The sequence below is a fragment of the Pygocentrus nattereri genome, chromosome 3 (assembly GCF_015220715.1).
Source record: "Pygocentrus nattereri isolate fPygNat1 chromosome 3, fPygNat1.pri, whole genome shotgun sequence".
In the NCBI taxonomy this organism is placed as follows: domain Eukaryota; kingdom Metazoa; phylum Chordata; class Actinopteri; order Characiformes; family Serrasalmidae; genus Pygocentrus; species Pygocentrus nattereri.
Genome location: NC_051213.1, coordinates 28,474,789 through 28,491,083, shown reverse-complemented (window position 1 = coordinate 28,491,083; position 16,295 = coordinate 28,474,789). Strand labels below are relative to the sequence as shown.

Sequence of the window (16,295 nt, the reverse complement as noted above, 5' to 3'; positions counted from 1 at the left end):
CAACAGTGTTTAACTAACTAGGGCTGGGTATTAAAATTCTAAATTTTTATGGTACTAATCAAATTAGTTCAATACTACTGTGTATAATTCAGTACCAAATTTCACTACATACGTATTTTACCAGCGTCCGTGAGCCAAAGTACATGCTTATGACAAAATCTAGACTGCTGATTGGCTGTCTAAATTACATTCTACATCTTTAACATTAACATCATTGCTTCTTACATCCAACTCCTTAGACTCATTTGTGGTTTAAGCTGTACTCACATACATTTTTACAATTTAATTTAGGCTAGTGAAACAAGTACAGTTCTGGAGCCGATATCAAAGTTTGAAACCTGAGTTTTATAATTAGTTTTACTCCTGGTGTTTCACATGCAGTTTTACTGCAGCTGTAATTACTTCAGCGTGATTCTCACATTCATATGAACATTTAGATGAACTGAATCAGATCGGTTAAATCAGTAGTTTGTAAATCATTAAAAAGTAAAGGACTTTTGAAAATGAAGAGGGTAAAGCAAAAGCTTTTTAGTTTTGGTTTCAGAAGTCGGAGCTACTTTATCTCCACTGTGATTCAACCAATAAACAGCTATGTCTTCTCAAAACTTATAACACTTAGATAAATATGGAAATGGTTGTAGATCACTGATCCATTTAATAGTGGTGGTGACTTTTTAAACTGGATTGTAATCGACATGTATAATTCTAGCTTGACCGTTCAGATTACAACACCTTGTCAGAAAGAGTTAACTCAGCTCTACTTAACGATTTTTGGTGTAATTCGTAAAGTTACAAAGGGAGAAAAATACATTTTGAAAAGCCCACCACCCCCACAGAAAACAACACTTGTGGCGTAAAGGCTTTTCCCTTATACAATTTTTTTATTTTTGCATATATTCTTAAATTCACCTTTAAAGGCACGTGCATACAACATGACACCAATATCTTATATATATTAACATATTCACGACAGTCTCAGCTCTCTCTGCAATGAGGTCCTTTTGACATGGAGCAGTAAAGAGATAACAGGGCCTAAAACCTGAAAAAATATAGTTCAGTTTTAGAAATTCTTAATATTTCTTGTGAGAACAAAGCTTTACTCATGTGGATGAATTGTTCTGGTGCTTTAAATGGGTGTACCAACATCCTAGGTTGAATTAAATAATAGATACATTTTCTCTACTTACATTTTCACTATTTCCAAAACCACTGCGGCAACTTCAGCAGCTGTGAAATTGTTACAGACTATTCGCATTTGTGTCCGAGGTGACTGAACATACCCTATGTTTTCAATGTGAGTGTCCATTGGTCAGTTTCATGCAAACCATAGACAGAGACAAATTCACCAATTACAGGTGAAAGGCAGATGACAGACACACAAATCCACCAGCTACACACAGTGAGAGGCAGACAGCATGTCTCTCAACTTGTATTCATTGGCTCATAAATCCAGTTATGAGCCATGTACAATCTCTTGAATTTGATGAAATCTGATGGGCGACTCTACAGATTCAGGAAATGTTTAAACCATATTTCTGTGCAGTAGTATCACAAAGATATTAATAGAAACACTAAAACATCTAAATTGATGCACTGGCACATTTGTTGACCCCAGAGGACTAAACTACATGTCAGTAAACATTGTGCTGTGCTGATCAAAAATAAATTTACTTAACTGTAAAATATTTCCTTCCATACTATTGGCTTGTAATGTATGTGACCATACAGATTAGAGCTAATCTGTGATAGAGAACTGATATGTTAACTACGTTAACTAATTACACTCACCTTCTTACAGATGATGGATCCCTATTGGTGGAGATGGACCTCCTACTGCCACCTCCTGCAGCTCTTCCTGCCCCATGATTGGGCAGCCGTCTAGAAGCTCTTCCTGACTGACTGTACGGAAGAGAGGGTGAAGAAGAGGAAGATGAGGAGGCAGGAAAAGAAGGTGAACGGTAAATAGAAACTGGCTGCTGACTGGACGGTGTCAATTCTGGTCGGTAGAATGGAGGGGAGTGATTGGGCCGCTCTGGATCCGGTCCCTCAGCTGTGCTCCGGTAGAGGGGTAATCCAGGACTCTGATTGGCCGGAAGCAAAGGCGAATAAAAAGGCGGCCTGTCGGACCCAGTGCTACCATACTGGGGGGGCTCATTGCCAGGATACAGTGAGTGATAGTATGGTCTGACTGCAGAGATCACGGGGGAGTGGCTTGAGGCACCAGACGGCAGGTAGGGTGGCCCACTCCAAGCCTGCCGTGGAGGTTGGGGCGGTGGCATGCATCGTCTCCGCCTCTCTGACACACCCAGTCCACAACTCTGAGAACACTCCGCCCACTCACTCCATGGACTCCAAACACCTTCAAGCCCCTCCTCCTCCACCTGTCGAGAGCGTCGACCAGACACCTGGGGCAGACAGCAAATGGCCAAATTACTAACAATCACCTTCCACTAGGAACTCATTTGCTATTACATCAGTGATTACAAAGTCCAGAATCAGAAACCGGATTCCAGGCTGTAGCCTTTCATTAGTGGTCAGTTTCTGACCACAGAGTTGCTCTCTGCTGGATTTTTTAAATGTTGATCCACTTTCTACCCAACAGTGACTCTGACATGTGTAAAGAATCCAGCAACACCACTTTGTCTGATACACGCGTATCGACACCAAACACGCAACCACACAAATACCACATATCACTGCGGTGTGAAAAATGCTCCATCCCTCAAAAAAATCTAGTCAATAGCAGTTTGGTTAAAAACTGACTTATGATGAATGGGGTAGTGAGTGGCTGACAAATTGTGCATGACAACAGATGGACTGCAGTCTGTAACTGAACATCTATTTAGTGAGTGGAAGTACAAGGGATGTGTTTTAATAAAATGAATGGTGAGCGTACAAAAGCACAACACACGATTCCAGACAGCTGGAATCACATTTTTATGGTTCAAATAAAAAACAATAATAGTAAAATCAAGTTCAGAGGCACAATGATCAAAGCCAGACATGAAAAAATGTCTCACTTAAAAGTGGGCAAGTTTGAACGAATGCCCTGCCCTGTACACTTCAATCACCTGACAGCTCATTTATGTAATTGAGCAGCTAGTTTTCAACCAATTACTTGCAATGCATGCACAAATAGTGTCACAATGGTGACGGGGTCAGCCTAGTGACCTCTGTCGGCCTGGGATCAGTTTCCATTTTAGATGTATGCTTAAAAAGCCTTTTCAAAATGTTAATGTTTTTAATTCAATTAAGCATTTTGTCTTTGCTGTTTTACAGTAACTGAATATGTTAAAGGTACACCGGGTTTATTTTGGGGAAATCAAAACTGCATAAAATACGTATATTTATCACAATATTCGTGACAGTGCTACCAAGTGAATAATGCCAAACCCTACTCATTCATTTTCATAACTCATCAACAATTAATGAAAAAGAAATGTGTCAAATTATTAGTCATATTGTTATTATATATAATTGTTATTGTTATTAAGCAACTCTGATGCACATGCAGCTGTGTTGAAAAATAAACCATTAATAAAACATTCTAAGTTAACAAAAAAATTGCAGCTATTTTTCTCTCTCTTTTTTTCAAAAGTAACAGTTAAAATCAAACATTACTCTGAAAATCCCCTGTCCCCAAACTTTTGACAAGCAGTGGACAAAAATAATGTGTCATTTCATAACACAAGAGAGGGACAGAAACTTCTGGGCCGTGTGCGGAGCTGGTCGGGGCAGGAAAGAAAGGAACCGCCAAACAAAAGTTTCCATTCATGGAAAAATACTCCAAAACAGAGAGGTCAAAGGTCACCTCTTATCCGTCCAAATCTCAGCCAGGGCCACACAACCTCAAGACCATGTTTGTGTGTATGTGTGTCACATGGAGAGACAGAAACATACAGCAAGAGCAAGAGAGAGAGAGAAAGAGAGAGACAAAGAGAAAAGAGAGACACAAAGACAGAGAGTCAATGACACAGAGAGAGAAAGAGAGAGAGAGAGAAGATTGAGAGATGGAGTGAAAGAGAGACACACATTAGGGTGGTATGCGAGAGTTTGGCATGTGTGTGCATGTGTGTGTATAACAACATCAATCAGAAAAACACGGCTATTATAAATGTGAGGAAATGGCTGAGTCATAGTGAATGACATGGAAAAGGCTACACACACACACACACACACACACACACACACACACACACACACACACACACACACACTTCCCCTGACTACCACACATAATTTCAGCCTCTCTCTACAAACAAACACGCATACACATGCTCTCCTGGCTTCTTGGAAAGACACTAATGCTCTCATCAGCACACAGATACTCTCTCTTTTTCAAAAGTGTTAAGAGGGAATTTGTCCTCTTTGCTGCAGTAACAGTCTGTACTCTTCTAAGACTTTACACTGGATGTTGGAACATTACTGAGAGGTTCTGGCCACAAGAGCATTAGTGAGGTCAGATACTGATGTTGAATGATCAGTTCTGGATCACAAACTCCACTTCAAATCATCCCGAAGGTACTGGATGGAGCTCCGTTACTCCAGAGAATGCAACTCCAGTTCACTACTGCCCAGTGTTGGGGGGCTTTATACCCCTCTAGTCAGCACTAGGTACAGGTCATGGGGACCTCATATGCTGATGTTGCTCCAGAGTGTCCCATTCTATTGACACTTTTCTATTAAGATTTAACAAAGTGTGTCTGATACATGGTGGCACTGATTGAGAAGGTCTTTAATTTTTCCCGTTTTTGGGAAAAGTAGAGCTCTAAGTAACCCCTTTAACCCTTAAGACTAGTGTGAGGGTCCACACTCTTTCAGTTCCTTCCTCACATAGCTATATAGATTACATATCAGTTTCATAGTAGCTATTAAATATTGTTAAGAGCTAAAATATTAAAACCTACTCTGTTTATGGTTACAATAGCAAACTCTATCAGTCCTCTGATGAAAATACAGGGCTTAAAGCTGCTAATCAAGATGCAACCTCAAGTCAACTAATGTTACAAATTACAGGTCCATTTCACTCTCTCCATTTTAATCCAGAACCATGGAAAAGCCTGTCTAGCCTTGCCACGGCTACCTTGTGAGGTACAAACACTTTTACGCTGACCAGCCTGGATACAAACCAAGACACGCAACAGACTTCGTCAATGACAGAAACTCTCCACAAAGCCAAGAACTCAAAGTTCTTTGTCCTCAGACTCCTTCACCTGCTTCTTTTCAACAAGGTAAACAATTTTGAACGTGACCTATTGCTCTTGCTTGGCTCCCATCTTCAGGATGACTTCTACCTGGTAGCGTAGAAAGGTTTTCTCCCAGCTCCCCACAGCTTTATTATTGTCCCCTGAGCCATTCCCTCTAACTAAAAGATATCTAGCAGCTTTTCTAGTCATGTATATTCATAGTATTCAGATCCTATAGGTTCGTACTTTAGAACTTCAGAAAAAAAACTACCTTTTCTAACTGCAGAGAGTCTTCAACAACCTGTACAAGCCTTAGTCATTTCTAGACTCAGTAGCCAAGTTTAAATTCCTTTTTTAACTTATCCTTGCTCACTTGAACTCACCACTGGGATGTGTGTCACAAGCGGCTACTCTAGCAGAAGTGGGGGAGGTAACAGTGAGCAGTGGATTATTCAAACAGTACGCAGGTTAGCCTCAGTGAGCTAATCAGCTAGCCATGCAAACTTTGCAATGCAAATCGTTTTTAGGAGGTTTGAGCTGAACGTACATGTGTGAGCACTTGTGAAGTCTGATTCTAAACTTTGAGTAGAAACGTGGTGTAAGACCTTTCTTTTTGGTCTTGTTAGCCGTAAAGTCTTTAGCATGCTAACAAGCAAGCGAGCAGAGGAAAGTGATGAAGTTAAAAAAAGTGAAGCATTTTAAAAAGTTTGCTGTGGCTTATAAACAGCTTTGTCCACCATAATTTGGGATTTGAAATGCATCAGACTGCAATGATTTCTGGGCAAGTTCTGTTGCTGAAGTGAACACTGGTATTTGTTCAGCCCCTCACCCCTCTGAGGGCTCATCTAACTCCCTTTACTTGAGCTAATAAAGTAATGGAACAGCACTTAAGATGGCACAGGGGATTCCCTTGAGGAGAAATTATGAGTCCAAGTGGATGAAGGCTTGTTAAAACCAGTTAAAGGCGGGGGAGAGGGTGGGGGATAACTCCCTGCTTTCTGGCCTTCTCTCATATGCCATTTCTCCTAGAATGCTGATGATCTTCTGGTCCATAATCTCCCAAAGAAGATCCCCCCTATTGAGACCTTTTCACTGCTTTCATGTAAATCAGAAACAGACACAAAGTTCTGGTTTTCACATCTCTGTTCTTGTTCTTCAGTGGTGGAATGAGCTTCCCTCTTAGGTCAGCACTGCCCTGTTTCTCTGTTATTTCCACCACAGTCTGAAGATGTATCTCTTCAGACAATGTCACGGTAACATTCGTTTTTTTGAGTTCTTTAAGAAGAAAAAAAAGAAAAGTGGCACATCACATTGTGTGTGGTATGTACTCTACATCTATATATGTATTTAATTGACAAAATCATGCTCTGACAGCACTCTAGTTTTGTAGATCACAAATCATTGCAGTACCTTCTGTGTTTCACTGTGTTAAAAAAGAAACCTCTTCTGTTTCGTCCAATCAATCGTCTTACCCTGTCCAATTTGCTACTGTTAGCCGATATGCAACAACGTTACTTCACTTTGTGTTACAAGCCTATCAATTAAGAAGCACTTGGTCTTCTCTAAAAGAAAAAAAGTGTTCATCATTACAGTAAATTCCAGCTTAAGTGCATGTGCATTTCATCTTTTTTTAATTATGAGAGCTATTTTATATAATAGTATAAAATTATATAGATATATAATGATTTATTTCCGAAAGAGGGACATTTTAGTAAGGAGAAAGCGTAACATGCCGTTTCAGATCATATTCAAACAGTTGCATAAATTTTGGTAACAAGGCACTGGCAGGAAAGGAAGCATTATAAATTGTAATTTATTATCTGAGACAGATCACCGTACTTTTGGATGGTTAAATGCATGTTTTTTTCGATTCAAAGGAATGAATGAAAATGTATTCCCAGTCGTGAGATCACTCACACACACAACATGAACCTGGCATGAAACACTTAGATACAGTTCTTCATGTGCACAGCGTTGACGTGTGTGTTCTTTATTCCTTTTCACTCTCACACACTCACACACGCTCTAACAGACCGCTCCAAACACCATAATAGCGGAAAGATTTACTCATATTTGCTGTTTTAAGGGGCAGTTGCCTTGCTAGAGAGAGAGAGCGAGAGAAATAGAGAGAAATGGCCACCTACATAGAGAGTTCATAACACACCCATAAGCACAAAATATTAAGCATTGCTTTATAAATGAATTATAAACAGTTTTGTCAGGAATAACGTGATGACAAGATGACTTATGAAGTGAATGACACTGTGCTGACAAAAGCACCTTTAAACTAAAGTGTTGCATTTTTGTTAAAGTACAAAAGCACAACAACTGTTTAGGATAATTAACTCTGTTTTTTCGACACAGGTCTTCATAATAGAAACTGTTCATCAAAATAGTCTGACAATTACTGTAATAGCAGTAATTATACTTTTAGTACTTAGGTCATTTTCTAATTTTGTACTTACGTACAGACATTTTCTATCATATATATCATTTTCTAAGGTTTTTACTCAGGTAGGATTCATCTAATAGGTATGAAAATTATTATTTAGGTTTGAAGGCATCAAAATCTTTCACAGAACTGAAATGTGGTGCCCTTAACTCAGCCTCTGCTTCATAAGTTCCATTATTTGTGAATAATCCAAATGGAGTGTTACAAATGGAGCAAATGTCCATCACTTAATTTAAAGACCCTTTCGCCAGTACCATGCTATTGCCATTACTGACATAAACTGTTCATACATCTTCATGTATTGCTTTATGAATACATTATCCAATGCCTATGCATGAGTTGCAATTGTTGGCAGCCTTCAATTCAAATATAACTCACTTTTAACAACTTTTAAGCCCCTGTAGCACTGAGTAAATGCCTTCATAGTGACTAATGTAGCTTATATTTTAGTCACAACTCTTTTGTATTGTCTCTGTTTTGACTCTCTGGACGCAGCCCGGGAAAGGAATGTGTTCACTTCGCTCATAGAGGACTCAAGAGATGAGCTGTAACTGCCCAACTTTAACGATGGGTGGACCTTCTCTTAAAAATCAAGACGTCAAAGTCTTCACTGCAACAGTATTTCCCTGCAGTAAATAACTGCACCAACAAACACATATGAATTCACAAAAATACACATTTTATAACAGACATGCGCTTTTCTCTCACAGATTTGTATTTGGTTTTATAACAGTTATGTATGATTTAACAATTACTTGTTAATGATTGGTTATCTTATCTTGTCTTGTTACCTATCTGTTGACCTGGAAGATGTCAACATACCTTTACACTGTACAAATCTGTCATCAAATATTTCTACGCATCGAGATGCTGTATTAAGTGCTTATCACATTCTCTGTGTGTCACTTAGTTAATGACTTATTTTAAATGACACAATCATAATCATTGCTACATCAATCTGAGATAATATATTTAACTTTCTAAACTGCATATTCCTCAAAACTGCATTGATACACTTACATTATGTTACATTAACCAACCGGATCAGTTTGTCTTCAGTCCCCAAATCATTATTCAGTGTTGTTCAAATCAAAGGAGATATAACACAGTGTTAAACATGTAGCTGCCTCAACTTTTTTGGCATGTGTTGCAGGCATCAAACTAGGAATGAGCATATAAAAAAACAAGAAGCTCATAAGGTAAAACGTCTAATTTTATGCTTTAATACCCTTTCTATTGGCATTTGACACACTGTCCCATTTTTTTTTTTTTGGAATTGGGTTTGTACACAAGCTTAACGACTAAATGTATTAACAACTAAATTGAACTTGGAACAGGACCTAAACTTGTGAAGCAAACTGATTTATAAAAAATGAATTTAGCCTCTAATTAGTGATGATTACACCTTGAAGTACTCTCTAAACTCTTACTAGCTCTAATGCAATAAACCCCAGAAGTCACCAAAGACTGTCAAGACCCTGGTGAAATAAAATTCTACACTAATAATATGTGATTAATTAATGCTCAATCATTTGCGTAACACAGTCTTTATTTATTAAAGATAAAGGTATTTATTGTGCATTATTACAACTAACAATGCAATTATTATTAATAATGAATAAAGCTTAACACAGAAGAATCTGATTCAGGCTTTACTGAACAAAGAACACCTTTATAAACCCCTAAACCCCTGATATGTGTTCCTTAATGTGTTAATATATTTTTACTCAATATGTGCTGATAAACTGATAAAATGTATATTTTATACATTTTTGTGAGTGTCTCATATTTGTGCATTTATGTGTACAATACCTGGTTAAGATGACGCAATTTATCTGTATTGAAATAAGCATGTCCACTCTTATAGAAACACAAATCATCATCATCATCATCATCATCATCATCACTTACTGGTTTTTCAGCCTTGTCTGCCGCAGACACACACACAGCGGCCAGCACTGCGCTCCACAGCACACACAATCTGCAAAGATTAAAAAATATAGATAAATATGATCAAATTTAAATCAAAACATACAGACAGAATGTTGACCTCCTTTCCTCTTTAAATACATTCTGTGTTCAAGTGTAGCTTCACTCCTAACCTAATTGCTCAGCTGGGTGTTTGGATACAGGGACAGAAGCCTGACTGTGCGGTTTAATCATCGTATTCACAGAGTCCGTTTAAGTCACAGTAACTGCTTTAAAAGAGTAGTCAGGCAAAAAATGTAGTTTTCAGTTTTCCTCTGACCTCAAAGGTAGCCGATCAGTCAAGACCCATTTGTTGTCTAAAGTTTCCTTCCGTATTAAACTCAATCTGTGAGGCTAATGTAGCTAACAAGTAATTGAAGATTATTTATTTATTTATTTTTATTTAGAAAATTTATTCATTTCATTTTAAACAATCATAAAAATAATCACAAATGAAATGAAAGGCAGCAGAAAGAAGACAAAAATCTTATGATATCTGCCCCTTTTAAGATTATACCCACCAATTAGCATCATGCAAACTGCCCTCCTAAATCATCACTTGCACCAGTTCTCAGTGTGTTAAACAGTTAAAAGCAGTATGTTAAACAGTGTCAGAAACCACATAAGAAGGTCTATTTGAGGAAATAACTTAACAAGGTTTGATGATTTAGGCTTGTAGTTTGTTTAATGCTAATGCTATAAGCTTTCATTACTTGTTACCTCTTTAGCTAAAGAACTAAAGAAGTAAACTTCAGGCAGTTTAACTGCATTTAGGGTAAGAGGAAAATTGTATAAATTGATATACATTTGAATAAATTAGATTTTATTCCTTTAAACAGCAACTTAAATTCTTTTCTGTGGCTGTTCTGGGAAACTATTTTCTTCAGGCACCCAAAAGGTCAAAAAGAGTCTCCAGAAATCTTAATTTATCTCCATAATGCGGCCGTCTCAGTGTGCACCAGTAACAAATGTCCACTCAAATATAAATAGCCACAGAGTTTATCTGCTTGGACTACAGCTTTACCGCTTGAGCTGCACAGGGGCAACGGTCAGCAGCCCCGATCCTTGAGATCTCCTGTCCTGTGAAATTAAACTCCAACACAAACACAACGCATTTGATTCAGGACTTTGGGTCAGGTCTGGGGGCTGGAGTTAAACAGTTACAACTGCTGTAGTCCAGCCTGTTCCAGCTCCAGTGCTGCAGTCCAGCTGATCCGCATAGGTTTCTGTGTTCCATCATTACCAAAGTGTATAAAACACTATCAAAATTTAAAACTGTATATGCCCCTCAGTCTTAACTGGGGGTCTCTTGTTTGCGAAAATTGGAACAGTACCTTTGTTATTGTAAACAGTAAGGCTGTTTAGTATCATAAACAGACTCACCACAGTTGAGTCTCACCTCAGTTTTCAGGGACTGAAAATGACAATATTCTTTTAGGATTTATGTGGGGTCTTTAAGTTTTTGTGTACTGATTATAGTTTAGTGCACTTTCTAACCAATTTAGTCATGACCAATTGTCACCCAGTAGTCTACCCTACACATAGCGCTTTCAGGCTTGCTTCCTATATGGCAAATAAAGTTGGCCAGTGCAACTTTTCAAACTGCTGCTAATGGAGCATCATAGGACAGCTCAAAGCACTTGGACAAGAACGGCCAACTGATGCAAAGGTTGGCTATCATCACTCTGAGTGATTAAGAGAGCACCATCCAACCCACCTAGGGAGAGTGAGACCAGTTACCTTAGAAAAGCATTTGGATGGCTGTGGCATCTTCAGGAATCAATCTTGTGGGCCAACACTTGAACCATTTTGGTTTCATAACCATTTTGCACATGTTATTTTGCATTTTATTTTGAAAATCTGAATCAATCTGTATAATATATAATGTCTAGGATATAGGACGTAGTTAAATCAGTAACTATTGTTATTAAAGATCAAGTCCTTCTGGGGCTGAAATGGGTGTGTTAGAGCCACAAAACACCAGCTTGTGTGGGCTACTGGACTGGAGTTGCTGGGAAACTAAGTAAACACCAATGTACACAGCAATATACACAGGAACATACACTCATGGCATCAAGCCCACAAATACAGATACCAACACAAACACCAACACACCATCCAGCATACACACACACACCACTATACACAAGCAGTGTTGCCAGGTTGTTGAGTTTCTTGCCAAATTGGGTGAATTTTGGGTTGGACTGAGTGGGGGAAAAAGTGCTTTGGCAGGTGGACAAAATTTGTACAGGTTTTTATAAAGTGTATAAACTTAATAACCTTGATTAAAGTGCAGATGAAATTTAACAATGAGGCCTATCTTCTCCTCAACATCCCTACTTTCACTGTCAGTTTTCATTCACCCCTATTCAGAGGAGGCCTTTGCCACTCCCATCAGCATCAATCAACATCAATCTCAAAGACAAGACATGGCATGGATTATTCACTCATTACTGATTGTACATAGTTCTGCAAATGCTGGAAACTGGAATGGCCATAATCTGTTTGGTGGAGCATATGAACGCAAGCAAGTTTTAAAAATGTGTGTAAAAATGTGGATAATTAGAACCAGATATCTGAAGTGTTCAACGCCTCAAAATACTCCATCCCAGAAATTCACTACATGAAATGTTTATGAATGCGCTGCCTGATATCTGTGACATTGTTTTATATTTTGCAGAATGCTTTTTGCAGGGTGTTGTAAAACAAAGTAATCCCCAAAGAAAACCTACCCTGTTTCCTCTCATCACCACCACCAGTAAATGTGTCTATAAAGAACCACTTCACGTCAAACCACTCTGAATGACCTTGTTTACATCTCAATGATTAAACTGTACAGAAATTCTTTGATGGAATTTCCCTTAAATACTTCTCTGCAAATCAGAGACATCAGCAATTGGCTTTGTGTAGTTAAAACATATTGGGGTTTTCATGCATTTTGGCAGAATTATTATCATTATTATTATTTGGGCTGGACACTAGAAACAATCTGGCAACTGTCTGCAACACAAAATCCAAACACAAGCATTAACATAAACATCTTTACATACACACACCAACAGTGACATCAACAGAAGACTTACACACCAACCTACACACACCAGCACATTCACAGGTTCTATATAGAACCATGAACATTCGAAAAACCTTTTCCAAGTGTTCCTCAGATTGATGGAGAATGTGCTGTACATGGTTCTATATAGAACCTTTTTGGAAAGGGTTCTTTTATTGTTATGATGTCAAAGTTAACACAGCAGATTAAATCTTTTTGGTGCTATATAGAACCCTTTTCAAAAAGGTTCTATATAAAACCATCTGTAGCACATTCTTCTTCAATCTAAAGAACCCTTTCTCTATGCAAAGAACCCTTTAATCATGCAAAGAGTTCTTTGAGTGTTCCTTATTCTATTTTCTGTACTAAAGCACCCTTGAAGAACCGTTACTGAATGTAAAGAACACACAATCAACACATCAATATATGACATGCCAACACAGACCTCAAAATACACACCAAATACTAAGAGAGAACATTAATGCCAACACAAACAGCAGCACTGACACGGATATGCACTCCTGTACAGACTATACCACTGTCTGCACTGCTGTGATCCACCTGCACTGCACAGGCCCCCGTTTTCCTGCTGTAGCACACCTGGTCCAGCTCTAAACCACCTGGTCTTTACTAACGATGACACTAACAATGAGACTCAGGTGCAGGAAAACACAAACCTGTGCAGAGCAGGTGGACTACAGCACTGGAGCTGGTAAACACTGCTCTAACTCCTCTCTGTAGACGTGTCCAGCACACTGTACATCGCTTTTAGCCACACTCCCTTTCTCCAGCTTCCCTGACCACCCTGCACAACCTCTACTGCCTATTTGTCCATCAAACCATGGGCTAATCCTTCAAGACATTGAGGTTTCTTGTGTTATTCTACATCGTGCTCGTCTCCCTGTGAGTCCATTGCGTCTGTGGCTTTGCTTTTACCCCAAAAACGGCGCAGTACATTTTGTGTGCAGCCGCAATGCAGCGTTGCACAAAAACCATAATTGCTGCGCGCCTCCGCGGAAACCTCAACGAAAACAGCCCCGGACAGGGGCACAAAAATGCTCCAGGGGTGGTGTAAGGGGGGAGCAAAGGGGCACTAACACCCCCTCACCAGCCCACCCCTCCATCATCTGCCCACGTTTTTTTCAAGCATGCCCATGCGGTCACTTTTGGAAGCTGCAAAACGGTGCAAAAATGCGCAGTTGCAAGATGACAAAAGCAAGATTTTACGCACAAATATGACTTTATTACTCTCCAGTGAAACACGGCATTTAGAGCATTAGGATAAGCAGCAAGTGGTCCAGTGTGACCGAAATAAAAACACAACAGCAACAATAAAGGACATGGTTCTAAACTTGGAGTGAGGGGCAGTGGAGCTGGACAACAGCGTAAACGGTTAAACGCATGGAGCTTACCTGCACGCGGACCCAGACCACATTCTCGCTCTCTTTCTCCTTCTGTCTTTCTCTCTCTCCTTCTCCTCCTGTTCCTCCCTCTCTCTTCTCCTCCTGCTCTCCTCCACAAAGCTGGTCGCGCTGTATTGAGCCCCGATCGAACTTTGTGCTGCTACTTGCTCCGGATTCAAGCACGAAATGAAACTGTTTCCAACTTTTCCCCCGTTCAGCTCTTTCTCTCTCTCTCTCTCTCTCTCTCTCTCTCTCTCTCTCTCTCTCTCTCTGTCTCTCTCTCTCTCTCTCCCACTCTTTCTGAGTCTCTCTCTCTCTCTCTCTCTCTCTCTCTCTCTCTCTCTCTCTCTCTCTCTCTCTCTCTGTCTCTCTCTCTCTCTGTCGCCTTCCTCTGTCACTCTGCCTCACCCTTTGGTTGACTCACTCACACACACACGCGCGCACACACATCCACATACACACACATAGGCACACACACGCCCCCTGCCCCCTCTCCTCCTCCTCAGGGGCAGGGGAGGGGTGGGCTAGTTTTTTTTTTTCTTTCTGTCGTTCGACCAACTTTTCCTTTTTGTCCTTGTGGAAAAGTGGTGTGACGTTGGACAGCTGGGGGGCCTGAAGGGGTTGGAGAGTGTGTGGATTACACAACAGTACACGCGCGCACATGTATGGAAACAGGGCTGTTCTACACTGAACCGACTCTAACCTGAACCCACCAACTAAAACATCGGATTTACCCTCTTTAACTGTTTCTAATATACAACTGCAGCTTTTTGGGCAAAAGGTTTCCACATGAAACTCTGGACATTTGGTTTTCTCTCACACACACACACACACACACACACACACACACACACACACACACACACACACACACCCCAATAAAATCCTGCACAGTTATTTTACCTCTCTGTATCTCAGTACTGTCAGAGTTCAGCTTGGTTTTTATTCCGCTTGACCCCTTGACCAAACACGCACACACACCCACACACACACAGTCCTCTCTTTGTTACACTGAACTGCCAGATATAAAAACACTGAGCAGTGTGAACAGAAACAGGTTTAATCTGAAAAGTGAGACAGAATCAAACAGCAGTGAAACTAGAAGGGTGATGTTTGTGTGCATAAAGTCACTTAATAAGGCTTGAGATGCTTACACACTCAGTACCTTTAGTCAGGGAACATAATTGTACCGTAATCCAGTTATATTTAGAAATGATAAAAGTTGTATTATATTGAATTATATTATATTGAAATTATATTTAGAATCATATAAGTTGGACTGACTCCACACACCCTGCGTCGTCTCCAGGCTTTTTATTCTATCATTCTGTTTTAAAACAATACATTGTGAAAAAGTACACATACGTAGTTTTCCGCCAGGAAAAACTTATTTAAGGTACACAAGTGAACCTTAAACCACTGTTGTTACTTTGAGGGTACATATATCTGGATGAAGGAAAAATGTACCTGCACAGAAGCTTTATTCTGTGTATAGCTGATATAGTACTGCTTGGTTGGATATACAGGCTGTTGTGTTGTTTACGTTTATGCATCATTTAATGTTGAAGGGATTATTCTTGTTGTTTGATTGTTTAAATGCTAAAAATTAGAAATGCTGTTTGTGTTGTTGAAGTTTAGGGCTGTAGATTATTGCTAAACTGATGGATGCAGATAGATGTAGAGGGTGTAAAAGGTTAGTCTTGTGTACTGTCTGTGTGTGTGTGTGTGTGTGTGTGTGTGTGTGTGTGTGTGTGTGTGTGTGAGAGAGAGAGAGAGAGAGAGAGAGAGAGAGAGAGAGAAAGAGAGAGACAGAAAGAGAGAGTGTGAAAGATATGTGTGAGGGTGTGCTAAACTTTAACACTGAAACTTTAAATTCAACACTGAAAATGCTACACATGAATATAAATAAATGAAAAAAATTATACACTGTTTACATGCTGAAGTGTGGCATAATAGTACATTACAGCACAGCAATGTAGATGTAGTAATAATAATGTAATTACTCTGTAACAGGCTGATGGCTGTGTATGAAGGGTTACATCAGCCTTTCTTATGGTTATAGTCAAGTATAGTGACTATTATGGTATAGTCTTATAGTCAAGACAACACCTTGTATCTCCATTATTCTTGTTGGTTTTTAAAAAACAAAAACGTTGCCCTTTACATTGTGTTAAAACTTTATGATGATCAGGCCAATAAAAATGAAGAATAAAGAATAAAATTTGTTCCCTGAC

General features: G+C 39.3%; 1 protein-coding gene across 2 annotated transcripts in view; it reads right to left on the bottom strand.

Moving 5' to 3' along the window:
• adamtsl4 (ADAMTS-like 4) overlaps positions 1-14,339 on the bottom strand; it is a 58,770-nt gene extending 44,431 nt beyond the window's left edge. For both annotated transcript variants that reach the window (XM_017681814.2, XM_017681816.2), the window contains exons 1-3: positions 14,071-14,339; positions 9,550-9,619; positions 1,789-2,405 (exon numbers count right to left, since the gene is read on the bottom strand). In XM_017681814.2, coding sequence (XP_017537303.1) covers positions 1,789-2,405; positions 9,550-9,619; positions 14,071-14,093 — 710 coding nt within the window. In that variant the 5' untranslated portion in view covers positions 14,094-14,339. The remainder of the gene's footprint in view (positions 1-1,788; positions 2,406-9,549; positions 9,620-14,070) is intronic.
• Positions 14,340-16,295: the final 1,956 nt, after the last annotated feature.